Source organism: Tachypleus tridentatus, chromosome 5 (assembly GCF_004210375.1).
Source record: "Tachypleus tridentatus isolate NWPU-2018 chromosome 5, ASM421037v1, whole genome shotgun sequence".
NCBI classification, from domain to species: domain Eukaryota; kingdom Metazoa; phylum Arthropoda; class Merostomata; order Xiphosura; family Limulidae; genus Tachypleus; species Tachypleus tridentatus.
In genome coordinates, this window is record NC_134829.1 from 14,594,783 (window position 1) to 14,611,327 (window position 16,545).

General features: G+C 33.4%; 1 protein-coding gene across 1 annotated transcript in view; it reads right to left on the minus strand.

Annotated features, from left to right (window-relative positions):
- Positions 1-16,545, minus strand: part of LOC143251275 (sacsin-like) — a 52,498-nt gene that overhangs the window by 3,048 nt on the left and 32,905 nt on the right. Inside the window, exons 5-7 of the mRNA XM_076502715.1 lie at positions 14,032-15,585; positions 9,075-13,590; positions 3,053-8,736 (exon numbers count right to left, since the gene is read on the minus strand). Coding sequence (XP_076358830.1) covers positions 3,063-8,736; positions 9,075-13,590; positions 14,032-15,585 — 11,744 coding nt within the window. The 3' untranslated portion in view covers positions 3,053-3,062. The remainder of the gene's footprint in view (positions 1-3,052; positions 8,737-9,074; positions 13,591-14,031; positions 15,586-16,545) is intronic.

Consider the following 16,545-nt stretch of genomic DNA (forward strand, 5'->3'; position numbering starts at 1 on the left):
TTTTTATTGCTAATTCCCAAGATTCTAGTGAAGATAATTCAAAAGGTTGTGAGTTTGTTATACTGTTTCCATAATGTTGAAGCTAGTAAGTCTATTTTCAACTGACTTCATTATTCTAAAATTAAGTGTGAAAGCTATCAAACCTATGTTTTCCTAAAATCCTAACAGTGAATATAGTTCTAAAGCAAATGAATCTCTGTTCTACAAAAACACCAATGCTGTAAATGTAGTCTTTGTTCTATTTAATTCCTAGAACTCAAACTAAATGTAAAGCTAGTCTCCATTCCATAGAAAAGTGGAAACTAATGTATCTGTTTACCAAAAACTCATTGAAGCTAATGCTATGCTACTGAGGCTTTCTATTTCTGGAACTAATGCTGAAGCTAGTTCTAAGTGAACGAGTTTCTGTGTTACTGAAACTTGTGGGTCTCTCCCTTTTCCACTGAAATCTCACTGTTTGAGCTAGCAAGTCTCCATTCTACTGAAATCCCACTGCTGAAGCTGGTCTTATGTTTGTGAGTCTGTTCTACTGAAGCCTCCCTGTTGAAATTGGTGCTAGTGTTAACAACTTTAACTAAAAGTTACTTCTGATAGACATTCCCCTCAGTACAAAGATAAACTACTTTCCTGTTAAGGATGCATTATTTTGCCTTGGAGAATTGCACTTTGCCAGCCTAGTGAAACTCTCACCTAAAATTCACGTTTCATCATTTATTTATTATGTATTTATCAGAAATACATTTTCAGGGAAGAAAAATGTTAGTTTCTGACATAATACTCATCTACATGCACAAATTAGCTAAAATCCTATGCTGAAATGGTAGAGAAACTGCTGAAGAAATGACATAGAAGTCAAGAGGGTTCGTGAAGGAAGACACCTAAAGACAGGAGTTATGTAGGGACACACCTATGGAAGGCTTCATCTCATTTCAATCAATGTATGCTCTTTGCAGGAGAATAATAATAAGAGACTTGAATGTGTTGTGAGAATGGGTGTATAGTTGAATGATTTTCCAAGAGCTTGCACACAAGCTATCAGTATGCCAATAAGTGCTGTAGAATCACCATGCCAAATAGGGTTGGGATACATTGTGAAATATCCCCAAAAAAAGTTCCTCTTTAGAAGTGTTCCAAAACTAAGCAAGGACCTGAAGGAGGAGAACATGCATAGTAAAGAAATATAGGACAGACCAAACTGAAGGTACAGGCACTGAAGATTGAGACAAATTAGATGAAAATATGGACATTAGTGAAAAGGAATGTGGAAAGGTAACAAAAGGAGAAGAAACAATGAGAAAGCAGAACAACAGTGGTTGAAGAACCAATTCACAGGTAGAATGTGGTCACTGTTAAGAAGACAACCCACAATGATGTGCAGTGCCCCAGAACATGACTATTTATGGACACTTCTATGCTTATTTGTAAAGAAATAAGAAAACAATATTACACAGTCTCTAAAAAGAGCACATCTTATAAAGTAATTAGCCACATCAAACTATTAATGATGGAAGATGTGTAAAAAAAAGTGAATATGTCTAAACCCTATCTTTTAATGGTACATGAAGTAGTGATTAACCAGATCTTAATCTTTATAGCCTATGAAGACATGTGAAGGAGTAAAGAACTAAAATGAAACATGGGCTACAATGTGTACATGTGAAAAAGTAATAAACTAAAAGAAAATAGTACTGTCTATGTTTGTCTTGTCAACAAGTCATGGACAACAACTAAACTGTGCCCTCTATGAGAACACATTAAGCAGTAAAAACAAAACACTGATCAATTAATGGACAAGTTAAGAAGTAACAGATGAAGTCTATACATTAAAGTGGTTCAAGGAAAGGAACAATTAAGTGATCTACACAAGAGTTATATGCACTAGCTGTTCCTAATTTAGCAGTGACAAGAGTTGAGCAGCCAATCAATAAACGACAAGCACCCAAGAACAGTTGAACTGATCATCACATTACAACAAACCCACAGCTGAAAGAACAAACAAGTTTAGTGAAGACGATTCACATCAGAATGTGAGCTGAATGCCTAGATCTTCAAGCCAACAAAACTATGCAAGTAAAGAACTAAAATGAAACATGAGCCACAAAGTGTTTCCTCGAAGATGTAATGAACAAAAAAGTAAATATTACCTACTAGTTATAGGTGTTAAACAATAAAAATGAGAAACAATTGTTACACTCCTGTTGGTGGAGGGTTTTGCTGCATGGTATATTATCATGCAGTAGCACAAATTCATGTGTATTTTGAGTTTCACAAGGCTAGTGGCAGGAAAGTTTCTAAGACAAAATATAGTGACCTCAAGAAGAAACTAATCTTTGCATCGAAATGAGTTTCGAACAGAACTGTTCTGCCTCTGTTCTTTTCAAACTCCACTGCTAAAACTAGTGTTAAGTTATTAAATTTATACAACTTCCAAACCAATTTTTTTTTACTAAAATCCTATTGCTAAAATCAATTAAAGTACTAAAACAGTAATGCTGAATTTTAATAACTTTTATTGAAACATTACTTCTGAATTTCTTATATGCCATACCCAACTTCTGAAACTAATGAATCTTTATTCTAGTAAGCCATTAACACTAAAGCTAATGCGCTTACATAAATGAAGCTCTTTTGCTAAATATTGCTCTACTTTGTTCTTCTGCAATCACTAATCCTGAATTTAATCTATGTATATTTAACAATTTCATGTTTTTCACTACTTCTGTTTTATATGCACTGACAGTTTCTAATTTTTTAATAGCTTCACTTTCCATTCTGTTCATATGGATTTGCAAATGCCAAATTTCTGCTTATTTCACAATTTATATATTTAAAAAAGTTATAAATTTAAAATTTGCTATTTGTTGAAACTTTTTCTCCTGATCGTAACCTGCCTTTTAAAATCATATTCTGAGTATACTGCATCAAATTTAATCAGTTAATTGATAAGCACCAAGCCAAATTGTTTAAAAAAAAACCCATCCATTTCAGTCAGTATTGTCTGTTTCAAAACAAACCTTTAATATGATTTAATGAGTAAATTTTAATAACTCACTTGGTGACACTTAAAACATATCCAGTTGAAAGCTTGGTAAAAAATGAATTTTCAGAGCAGCATCAGCAGCCTCCAGATCTTTCTTAGCTTGGTTCAACCAACGGACAGCTTCTTTGAAATCTGGACAAAGTGTGCGAATATAACTACTGGTATTAGAACAACTACTATGATGAATGTTGTAGCAAACATATCTGTTTTGTACACCTCTTATAATATTGCAGAAAAATGGTTTTTTCATTACGAAGTCTTGCATGTTGCTCGAATACTTCATAAAGTTATTAATACTTGCTGCAAATTCCTTGCAAATGTTTTCTGAAGGATTCTTAAAATAACAATGCATTATATGTCTCTTTATCACATACACTTTGTCCTCCTCATCAGATGGTAGGTTCCAAATTGTTCTCTCAATCTCACTGAAGTTGAGATCATATGTTGTTTCACTAGGTTCTTGACAATCTTCCTGAAATTTCAAAAGCCTACTGGCAAACACTGTCTTCTCTTCATTTCCTAAATCAATCACATACATTGTTAAAAGATTATGTGTATCAGAGGGAATCTTCTTTTTAATTCTACAAAATAAATAAACTGGTGAATCTTCTAAACATCCCTCAACCAATGGATCAAAGGACTCATATGCCACATACTGTCCTTCACAAAAGTTGTAGCAACCATTATCAAGGGAACTGTGCAATTCTTTACTTACAGATCTACCAAGATGATCTTTTCCTAAAACTTGTGGCTCTTGGAAGTAATTAGAAGGTGCAATATTAAAATCATCAAACAGCTTACTCAACTCTTGTTGTTGCTCATCTAATACATAATGTAGGTAACGTAGTGATTGTCCAAGACACTTATTTGTCATGATGTCAATGGCAGTAATCAGTGCTTCAGTTACCTGCTTGTCATTTGTCATATTTTCTTCCACATAAACACAAGTAAAGTCATTTCCATGCTCTAGTCTAATTTCCACATAACTCAATTTTCTCACCACACTGTTTGGAACACATTCTCCATGAAACAAAAGCTGAGTTTCCAAATTCTGAACCTGTCTAACCTGTATGGTTGACAGTTTGTCTTCAATATCTTCAACTTTCTTTTCCTCTAATGTAGATTGTGTTTGTACTTTTTCATGTACAACTAATCGAATAAAATAATGAAGAAAAAACTTACTTTTTATCTTTGCTTCTAATCTCTTGGAGAGTTCCCCAACAATCCCTGCAGCTTTACTCTCAACTGTTAAAGTTTCTGTTACCAGTTTACTGAGAATGGCAGGCTGACAACATTGTGGTAATAGAGTTATCATAGCTAATGGATCTACAACACTCAATTCAACCTCCTGAAATCCAATGAAGAAATTGAGGTTAAGAGAAATAGATCTTTTTCGTATAACCTCATTGTCAGAAAAAACAAGGTCCCTACTGTTAGAAAGAGTAGTTTCACTGTTTAATAGATATAGATTCTTTATTTCAAAACATGTGTTATTATTTATCAACTTGAAGAAATTACACATGGCCTGTTTTGCCAATTGCAAAATAAATCTCTGCATTTCAATATTTGAAGCATCTTCTTGTGCTGACAGCTTGAAAAGCTTTCCCAAAACTGATGCATATAAAGTGGCTGTGGGTGTCATTAATGCTCCAAGCTGTTTGAAAAGTGTAAAATATTTATCATATGCTGTTGGAGCTTTGAACACAAACCCTAAAATTATGTATTCTGGTTTTATTTCCAGAACAATGCTAGTTGGAGGGACCATCTTTTTATGGTCTTCCAAATATATTAGAGGGCAGTTCTTAAGTGAAGAAATGTCCTCTTCAGTTAAATCTGAATCTTGCAGATACAAGTATATTTTCTCCATAACTTCTTTAAGTACTTCTTTACTTCTTTTTTCTGAAAGAAAGGTTTTAATTGTTTTTTGTAAATTTTGAGAGACATTTATTATGTGTTTAAGCACTTGATCTTTTGTAGGTTTTTTCTGCACTGCCTTAGAAACATGATGCAAGTTAAACTCAAACAAATCCTCTACAAGATTGGTTGTAGTCCAGGCAATTTCCAAGTAAAATTGTGAACAAGCATGTTCTAATGAAACAAACTGGGTTTCACTTTCATATTGTTTATGTATATGCTTGTAATATTTTTCTTTTTCAGACAGATGATATGGACTTATAAATCTTATATTTTTAACAACATCATACAAATTCCTTAGTTTACCATTATCAAAGCATTTCATGCATTTGTATAAGAAGTTTGACTTCTTTGTCACAATTTCCGTACTACTACTCAGTCCTTCCTTCTCAATTTCTTTGGCAAATGTTATAAACAGGTCTTCTGTCAGATCTTTCACCAAACCAAACTTGCATAAAAAGTCTAACCACTCATCCTCACCAAAAGGATCAGGAATAACAGCATCTTCAGGACGCATATATGCAAATAACTCCTTTCTTGGGTCAAAAAAGTCGCATGCTCTATACAATAATCGATCACTTTTCTTCAAAAACTTGAGTTCTTTTAGCACAGATAACATTTCTCCTTCTTCTTCCAGGCTTAAAACCATACCTTTAACTGTCTTCAGATAATGTATTCTTTCCTTTTCAGTTATTAACTCAAATGAGGGCAGAATGTACTTGACAAACAACTGAAAAAGCGACAGTGGATGTATGTGTAGATAACTAAAAAGACACTTAAAAGGTTCTTTTTCTTTCAGTACAACAAAACACGAGTTCTTAAAAACTGAAGCAGATTCCTCTTCTATCTTGAAACTGGATGCCTTCAAGTAATAAACCATTTGAAATTCAGATAGAGAAACAACAGAGCCACTAATTGTCATATATAATGGCAATCCTTTCAACATACTCACAGAATTTCTACATATTTCTAGGGACTCCAAATTATGACAAAAATATCCTAAGATGATGTCACTTGATTCCATGCTGCCTTTTGCAGTCTCAATCTGGAAGTACCAATCAAGAGCTTTTAAAATTGAGACTGGATCATCAATATCAGCAAAGATTTTTAAAAGACTGTTTCCTTTTCTCAATGATACCAAATCAGTATTCAGGGTGGGAAAAGAAAATTCCCTTACAAGTGTGTCTTGCACAGACTGATCTCTTTTTGATTCTTCATTATAAAACAGAATATTCTGGGAATATTTGAAAGGAATTAAAATATTTTCACTGTCATTAGTTACAAATGAACCACTTTGTTTTTTCTTTGATCTAACTGCTGGAATCAGAGACCAATTTTCCAACAGCTGACAAATATTTTGCAGTTTACTTTCTTTATTTTTACTTCTTACACAAGAAAATTCATTAAGAAGATATTTCCAAAACTTTTCAATCCACATTTTGAAACTTGGTGTCAATTTGGTGATACTTCCTTGTCCAAACTCCTTGAGACCCACTGTACTGTGTAACAATTTTGAAAAGGTGCAAATGTCAAGATGTTGAAGACATTTAGTCTCATCAATTATGTCATTCAAACAATTAAGTTCTGTATGTAGTATCTTGTCTGCATGTTCTTCAAGCAAGTCCCCATACTCAGAAACAATAATAGGGTTTGTTTCACAAAACTCTCTCAGCTCACCAGACTGTGTCACTAAGAGTGGACAACCTTTGAGAGTTTGGGCAAAGTCTTCATTTTTACAGTACTTAATTACTATCCGAACATTCTCAACAGTTTTAAATGGAGTAGCTGCCACTTGCTGAGGGAGTTTCCCAATCCTACAGCAGTTGAAACACCCACTGTTTTTAAATGATTTCAAAAAAGTGACCACTACTTTTGGACTAATTTTCTGAGCAACTGGCAGTTCATTTACAGGTTGATGTTCCATCAAGATCTTATAAACATAGAATAATTTATCAAATATCAATTTCATTCCAAGCTCAATAAAAACACTTATTTCTTTTCTTTGCTTATTACTTGTCTCTGTAATAAAATCTATAGGTTGTATTTTTGTTTGAAAAAAACCAGGAAATCCATCTAAAACTCTTGCAGGTACCCATTCTATGTTAAACTGGTTGTTTCTTTGTACATCAATACAATGTGCTGGAAATAAGGGTAATCTTGTAGCTACTAGATCCATATAAAATGTTGTAAACAATGTTTTCCAGTAACCATTCAAATTAATCTGTGTAGGAAAGAGGGCAGAATATTTCTGAATATTGAATATGATGTCAGGGAATTCCAATGTTTGAAAATACGAGGTCAACTCACACAGAGCACTTAAGTAGCATGGAACAATAAGAGCTTTAATTAAGTGTTCATTCCATCCTTTCTTGAAATTATCTTCTGTCCACAAACAGTGCCTTGTTTCAGATTCCAAGAAAAAAGCTCCATTAACATGGACAGGTAGATTAGTTTCAGTAACAAGTGGAAGATTACAGTAAACCTTTTTGTTCTTTGAAGGTTTCTCTTCAGTATGGCTCAGTTCTATAGCTACACCTCCCCTGGGAACCATTGGAATCTCTTTTTTTTTCCACATTTCTTTTAATTCTTTTGGTATTTTTTTACTACTAGAAAATCCAAACTGTTCACAAACTAAATACATGATTTCTTTTCTGTTTGAACATGTCATATTTTTCATGTAACATATACTTTTCATATTAAGGGTATCCACATCCACAGATTGATTACCCTTGTTAATTTCTTCAGTTTCACTTTTCATATGTTCTGTAAACTCGTACTGCTTTTTCTGACTACTGTCACTCATCTTCACCTTTGCACAGTAATCTGTTTTGAGCTCTCCATCTTTGTCAACACTTACTACGGAAATTTCTTTCACGTTATGCAAGAACAAAAGAATTTCAAGTACTTGACAATGAAATGTTTTCAGTAAACATTCAACATATTCTGAAGTTACCTCATTTTGTGAAATATTTGATACCTTTGCCATTTCATCTGTTCGAAGAGGGAATCTAAATAAAGTTCCATTGCCTTTTAGGTTGAGAGTTTTTTCTAAATAGCCTGAAAACAAATCACAATACTTTTCCCGTAAAGATGATAATTTTTTAAGGCGAACACCTGGCAAGTGTTTAAGAGGCATGGAGAAATATTTACAGTGGGGATCAAACAGGCAAAGAGTTTCTTCCACTTCTGGACTAACAGTCAAGAATGAAGGAATGTCTGTAATATGGTATACTGCATTAAAACCAACACCAAATTTTCCTGTATTTAAAAAATTACTGGACTTGCTTCCAACACCAAGATTCTGTATTCCTTCCAAATCACGTGAAGAAAATCCAGCATCACTATACACACACAATGCTGGTCCTTGATTTGCCTTCCATGAATCATCAGGCATTTTCTTTGATGAATGTAACCTGAAATCCTTGATGAACATAACATGGTTAGCTCCAGCATCATCTGCATTTTGAACAAGTTCTTTCATCAACGAGGAATTACAAGGATATCCACGTAAAATGTTCTTCAGACGAGTGGTAAGTTCTTCATGTTGTCCAAATGGTAAGAAATATAAGTGGTTTTTCAAATCATATTCTCTCTTTGACTGAATGCCAAGTTTCTTAGCAACTTCAACTGAAAAGCTTGGATGAAGAATGTTTAAATCTCTTTTGTCCATGAGCCAATCACAATCATTCCTACACAAAGTTTCCACAGGCATAAGATATCCTGCTGAGTTAGGTAAATGCAAAGTTTTAATACTTTTTTTCAATCTCATTGCCTGACATGCACTTTGCTAAATGTGTGGTCAGGATAATAATATGTTCTATGTCAGATGAAGTCAAATTAGTGTTTTGTTTATCATGTTTAATCAACTCTAAAACTTTAACAATGTCTTGTATATCAAAATCTTCTTTTACCCCAATTTCAGCAAAAAAATTCTTGAACTTTCTCAAAAATGGTAAACGTTCTGCTGAAAAGAAGTAGGGTTCAACATTCTTGTTGAAGTTAAAAGCAACTGTGGATGTTCTGACTAGTTGGCCATCCATATATATGATATCTTTATCAACAAAGTAATCTTTGATAGGACAATGTGCCACCTTTTTAGTGAAAGCTTCATCTAAAAAACTCATAAATACTATGAAAGATTTGTTCACAATGAGAAACTACATGTTGTTCACTTATCTTTATTAATTGTTGGCACACTATGTTCACTGGGATATCTTTTTTACTTCTCACACCAAGCCAAGTCAGTACATTTCTCAAATCCGATGAGAAACATTTGTTGTCCAAAATAAACTCAACACAACCAATGAGACTTGAGCATTCTGAAAACCATACATCCTTTGCAGTGACAAATGATATTGCAGATTCTCCAAACCATGCGTAAAGCCAACGGGCTGGTTTATCATGAACAGGAAAAATTTTAAGTGTTTGGAGCATCCTTTTCAACTCCTCAGGACAATGTGCATAATCTCTCTTATGATTAGCAATAAAACTTAATGTTTTCTGACAAAGTGATACTGCCACTTCATAGTTGTTACAAGCAAGGTTTTCAATAAATCTGCATCTTCCTAGTATAGCATCCCATGAGAGGTCATATCTTGCCATTCCTAACTTTACAAGATTATTAAGAACTTCTTCTTGTTGAAAATTGTGATCATCCTGGTATTTTCTTCCTATCGGAAAACATTCTTCATTTTCTAAAAACAGCTTTGAAACTTTACTTTTAGGGTAAACAAGGTCATTTGGTTTTTTCAACTTACCATTTGGAATAGTTGGAACACAAAGATTTTGTTCCAAAATGTTAACTAACTCTGATGATTTGTGTTTGATGGCATATATAAGAAGTTGATCTCTTACTTTCTCTTCCATTTCATTATATTTCAGGAAAGAAAATAACAACTTGTAAAAGTCTTGTGTTGACACAGTTCTTGCATCCAGTTCTTTTCCAAATTTCAGAGTTTGAAGGACTTGCCTTAGTTTTAAAGGCAAGTGAATAACCAACTGAGTTGGATCATTCCAAATAACTTTTAATGTCTCAGTGCCAATATTTCCAACATCATTATACATCTGAAAATTCAATATTCGAATGCACTGGAATGAAGAAAAGTTGCAGTTATCATAAAACAATTTTAAATCATCATGCACAACAGACTTATAAAAACTTTTGATCAAAGGTTCAGTTAATTGTTCAGAAATCTCTGGCCACAAGTCATAATTCATGTTGTTTTCGCCAAACTGAAACTGTTTCACCTCTTCTAAAAGACCAATGTATGCTTGTTTAACAGGACCATCGAATAGAAATTGATTCCAAACTGCACATTTTCGAGTTTTGTCATCACATGTATCAAAAACAAGTTGTCTCCTGTCTGATGTCAATGCAAAGAACCCATTGATGTGAACAGGTAGTCCAGTTTCAACAGGCAATGGCAAGAAGCAAAACAAATGTCCACATGAGTAAAACCCAAAAGGAACATTTGAAAGGGATATTAACTTCAGATTTTCTTCAAAAGGAACAGCTACAGCAGCAACAGGTAACACTCCATTACCTGTCTCTCTTGAACTCAGTAAAACTTCTTTTTCTGTGGATCTGTCTAAGGACCAGCTCACCAGCCATGATAACTCACTGCTCTGTACACTGCACAACTGGCTGGGATGGTCTTCAACACTAAGAGTTATTTGAATTTTTTCACATAAATTTACTACATTTTCCTGGTCTTCCACTCCTTTCTTGCTTGCAAAATAAGACATGGGTGACTTAAAAGTGTGTGGGTTGGCAAGCATTTCACATTTCTTTTTAACTTTTAAAATAAGTTTTGCTTCATGAGGGTCATCAACCTGTGCTGACAGGTGATACAACTCAATAGTTTTTACATTCTGTGTAAAAAGAAGTAGGTTGCCAACTTGTTTCACAAGAATTTGTATAAATTCATTCATCTCTTTTGACGAATAAACTTTTTTGCTTATTTCACTGTTTTTGGCTTGAACTGAAGTTCTTAATGGAAGACGAAAAAGTGTACCATCAAAATAAATGTTATTTTCCTTGAATATATTACATTCAAAAATACCATCAAAGGGTTTAAACTGCCCATTCAGTTTTTTAAACATCAATTTGTTTTTTAAAAGTTTTAGATCAGCTTTCAATCCTGATCGTTTTCCCAGGTACTTTTGATGTGGATCAAAAATAACAGCAGTGCTTCCACTTATAAAACTTGGAACCTCAGTTAAATGATAAACAACATTAAAACCAAGGCCAAACTGTCCAATTTTATTCATATCATTCTCTTTCCCACCTTTACCTAGTCGAGAAATATTTATAAAGTCTTGTTTTGTAAACAGTGCATCATTGTAGACCCAGAAAGCAGGACCTTGACATGATGACATTTCTTTATTAAAAAGTAACAATCTTGCATCTAGGTTTTCTCTTTCATCATACATGAACTTCACTTTAGTGGCTCCTGCATCATCTGCATTTTGTATAAGTTCCTTTGGAACTGAAAGTCCATCACTGTATTCTCTTAAAATGTTATGAAGCCTGACTGTCATGGGTTCAGACTGTCCATATTGCATGTCTATTTCTTCAGCTTCACTGAGAAAATGATCTGTTAGGGAAGAGATACCTAACTTTTTAGCAGTTGAGATAGGTATTTCTGGATGAATGCAGAACAGTTCATTTTCTAAGTCCTGCTGATCAAAATCTCTCAGCTCTTCTTGTGTACAATACACACATTGAACAAGAGGTTTAAAATTAATTAAAGAATCATCAGTAGCTACAACTGGAATAAGACACTCAGTGTTACTAATATAAAATGGTTCAATCCTATTCAATAATTGAACAGTTAGCTGAATATCTCCTTGTGCCTCTTTGACAGGTACAGTATTTGCTTCCATGATTTTGTATTTATCTCTGATTTCTCTTAAAACATTCAGAAACATGTCAACATCCTGCTGCTCAGGACAACCCAGTTCTCTAAACAAAGAAGACATGCTCTGAAAATCAACAGGTAAAGGAGATCGGTAAGGATAGAGGTCAAGATCCTCTCTTGTTGTTTTTAGCCACACTTGGCAAGGATACTGAAATGAATTTGCTGAGCGAGTCCATATGCATTTTAAAACTTTCAATGTTGCATGATGAGTGCCAGTAAACTGTTCCTTGTATTCCAGTAAGTACTGGAATATTTCTGTAAGGATGTTCAGGTAAACATGATGATCCTTTGTTGTATAACAATGAATTACATTTTGCAGATGGGATATTACTGCATCAAGTGAAGGATGCATACTGTGGTACTTCCTAAACTGTTGAGGAACTGGTGATATTGTAACTGGTTGTACAGAACCAGAAATAGAATGAAACTCATAGCTAGAGATTTCTACAGGTTTCACAATCTTAGGACAATGATCTTCTTCCCCATAAAATGTTAAATTACATGGGTAGTTATCTGGCTTCTTTCTCAAAACTGGCCAACATCTGTATTGGTAGAAGCTTTCTTCTGATAAAATATTAAATATTTTAAAGCTTTTCATCAAAAAATTGAAAAATTTTGTCGCCTTTTCTAATGTTTCATTACAGTTCTGTACTCTTTCATCGATACAATGTGCAATGTCACAATAATCCTGAAGGAGTAAATTATCCACTGTTTTTAATCCAAGTTTTAGGAGTCCTGCATGAAAATCTTTATGGTCAAAGATTCCATTTGGAAATTTATCTTCAAACTCAAACAGGTCTCTCAGGTCTCCAGAATGGGGATCAAACAGCTCCTTTGGTTGCTTTAAGCATCCATATTTGTTAGAAACAAAACTAACTCTTGCTGCAAGAATAACAATTCTTTCATCTTGGAAAAATCTTTCCCAATTTTTCAGAACAAACATCATAAAGCTCACAATTTCCGTTTTAGTATACTGAGAAGCTTCCTCTAATACCCACAGCACAGTTTCTTGCATTGTCTTTTGTTTAACACCTAAACATTTTACTAACTGTGTTCTTGCTTCCATATTACTGGATATCAAGGGTCGAGGAAATCGAACAGGAAATGCACCATTAGGGGCAATTTGGTCCTCATGACTGATACTTACATAAATACCTTTAGTATTGGGAAAGAGGGTTAGTGCTTTCAAAGTGTCACAGAAATGTTTTGTGAGTGAGAATGCTTCTCTTTTTTCTATAAATGTAACAAGACAATCTTTTTCCTCATTAGTGGCTGAATTATTAAACTGCAGAACTTGAGGATTTTGACACATTGCTTTCAGAACACCTTCAACAGTTGGATACTGAATAAATTTACCAACAACATTAGAAAGGTAATCAGGAGTGGTAGGAAGCACCACAACTCCCAGTTTCTCTACAGCTGAACAAATAGCTGTTGGAAGAGACCCCAAGTTCTGCACAGTTCTTACAACACATGGTCTTTCAAGTGGATGTAACTGGATGCAACCTTGAATTTTTTCAGGCACTAGTGGAATGTCCATCAGCATTGATAGTTCATCATGAAGATTATCATTCACAAATAACCAAACTTCTCTCAGCCAAATTTCATTGAGGTTATTATCATCTTGCAATCTTTTCTGGAAGAATTCCATACTAAGGCATCTTTTTAAAAGGATGGGAATATCCTTATTCTTTACACATTTGAAACCATAGTTGCCTAATAAGAACAAAATAAAAAATTGAGTAAATACAGATAAAGATGAGAGAGAAATTATCCATAATATCAGATTACTTCATTTTTTATTTCAACATTTAGCTGATTAATCATACATCTTATATAACAACATTTAAAGTTTTTAATTTAATGTTAAATTGTTTTAAAACTAACATACTTAAAAGTTAAGAATTACTAAAATGTATTTGAAACATTCATCAGTATTGTGTAAGATTATAATCATTATTTCTGAAACATTATACATTTCAACAAAATTATTAAATAATATCAGTGTTTGATCAATATTAATAATATATGTAGTTGATTAAGTTTATTTCAAATAACATTTAAGTGAATCTAAATACTTATGAAGTATTCAATATCATAAAATCACGAGTGTGACGTTATAAAGATAGTAATTTTTTTTACATTATTATAACTAACCTTTTTCAGCAAAAGCATACAAACAATTCCTCAGATGGACAGGCAAATCATTACAGAGAAATTCTTTTTCCAGTCCAGGGAAAAGACCAATTTGTTCTTTTGTTGCAATGTAGATGACTGCTGTTGTTCTAACTGAAAACTCAGCAAATGATCCATCATATCTTGGAATAAGAAAAAGGCCTTCTAAGTTACAATTGTCTGAAGAAGAGCTGAGTATGTATGACAGAATAGCTATTTTTTCTTCCTTATTAAAATTTTTGTAGTAATCTCCTGTACGAAGAAGTTCACAAAAACCTGCTGGTGTAACCAAGGAAACATTCTCAATGCTACACACACATTTCAAGTGGCAAGGAACTTCTACAAGGTTCTGTTTATACAAACTGTAAGTCCTTGTAACAATATCATGCACTGAGGAACTAAGCTCATTCTCAATTAAAATGGTAACTTCTGTTAAATGTAGCCATTTTCCACCATTATTCTGAGTAAAAAACACTGGGTGTTGAAGAATATGACTAAAAAATGGGGCAACAAGACCTTGCCACTCTTTAGCAACTTTGTGTTCAACAGGAAAATGATCATAAACAAGTCGAACAGATTCTAATGAGTTTTTACTTTTGTCACTGTAAGAAATCAATTCTAGTATTATGTTTTCATACACTTCTGGGAAAATATCATTCAAAATACAGAAGTTCCACTGTATTTCTTTCTCTGTGTGTGCTGAAGTTTTCACCTGATCCTCTGTTGGCCACTTGATATGTCTGCGATTCTGACTAAGAGCAAAAAATCCATTAACATGAAGAGGTAGACCAGTAATGTTTGTATTTGTTTTGGGAAGTGGAAGAACACAAAAAACGCGGCCTTGAAGATTTTCTCTGCCTTGATTAATCCAAGCAGCCATTCCAACATAAGGAAAATAGACAGAGTCAGAGCCTTTACAAAGAGTTTTTAGTTGTTCTGAAAATGGATAGCCCTTCACATATTTTATTACAAGCCAATCATTTTTTTCTTTTAAAGACTGCACTCCTTTAAAATGTATAGTTTCAATTGTTTTGAATTCAACATACTTAAATGAAGTTTCAGGAATATGTTTAGGTAAATTCTGAAATTGTTTCAAAATTTCTTTAGTACTGTTAACGTTGTAATTAGTTGCTTTAACTTCATAAAGAGGATAGTTTATACTCATATTGCCTGAATAAGTTTTTTCATACAATTCAATTTTCTCTATGTAAGTCATAAAAAGTAAAACCTGTTGTACTTCTTCTTTGAACACATTAAACAAATCTTGCAATTTCCCTGAATCATACAGATTATCAGACAGCTGTGATGGTTGCTGACGCAAAGGAAACCAGAATAAAGTTCCTGGAAAGTGCCAACTTGTGAACAAGTCTTGAGGAAGCGTAACCACACCAGAAAGTGCATCAAACAACTTCTGACATTCATTCTTGGCATCTTGATTCAGTATTTTCCATTTAACCAATCGGCAAATTTTTGTCATGTCTTTTTCTAGTGGATTAATGAATAGAATACGTTCTCCACTCAAAATACAAGGGAAATCTGAAACAGAAGAATAACATTCTAAAATGCATATATAATCTCTGCCTGAATAAAAATAGAAGCATTGTTATAAATTTGTGAGGATTATAACAAAGATATTGATCTACTTTTTTCTGGCAAAATGTTCAGTAAATATCTAAATGACAATAATGGTGGGTTTATAATAGTAAGTATATTCTGGTTATTTAATACATGAATGTTTAATAAGAAGAATCCTATTATGTTGCTTTTCAACAACGAACTATATACTGGAGTGTTAATCATATAAAATGCTTGAAAACTCATCACTGTTAAACACCACAAATCATTTACAGAGATGACTGTTACCAAACCTTTTTATAGAAGCAAAGAAACAGATTAGGCAAGTCTGGAGCCCACAGCAAAACCACTAATTTGTTCATAGATTCTATCACTGAATATAACTGAAATGATTTAAAAATATTTTTACTGAGACCATGAGAAATTCAATTTTAGCAAACACAAGATTAGTGGTATTGTCTAAGTATGCTTGTAAACAATGGCTAAGTATTATAATTAGCACAGTTAACATGATAATTAAATGTTTGTATATCAATCTTGCACAAACTCTTTCAAAGGTCAAAAACCTCTCTAATGTTAGTTACAGGTCCTTATACTAGAAACAATTGTCATAACTTGACATCCTTCTTCATGGACCTTAGGAAATTCATATAAAACCTTACACTGTGAAGCCCACTGTTTCCTAATATTTTGTTATATATATTCTGCTATAACACCTTTTTCTTGGCTTCCCTGGTTGCTGTAGGATCATTTGTAGTTGCTCTGAACTTACCCATAATACTCTTTATAGCTTTCACTTTGTTCAAATAATTCACATTAAAATTACAGCCCAATACCTTCACTCAAATTTTCCCTTACAATTTTTAAGATTTGTAAAGTCAGTATTTTGCCCTTTGAGTTTTAACCTACTTGAAACGTTAT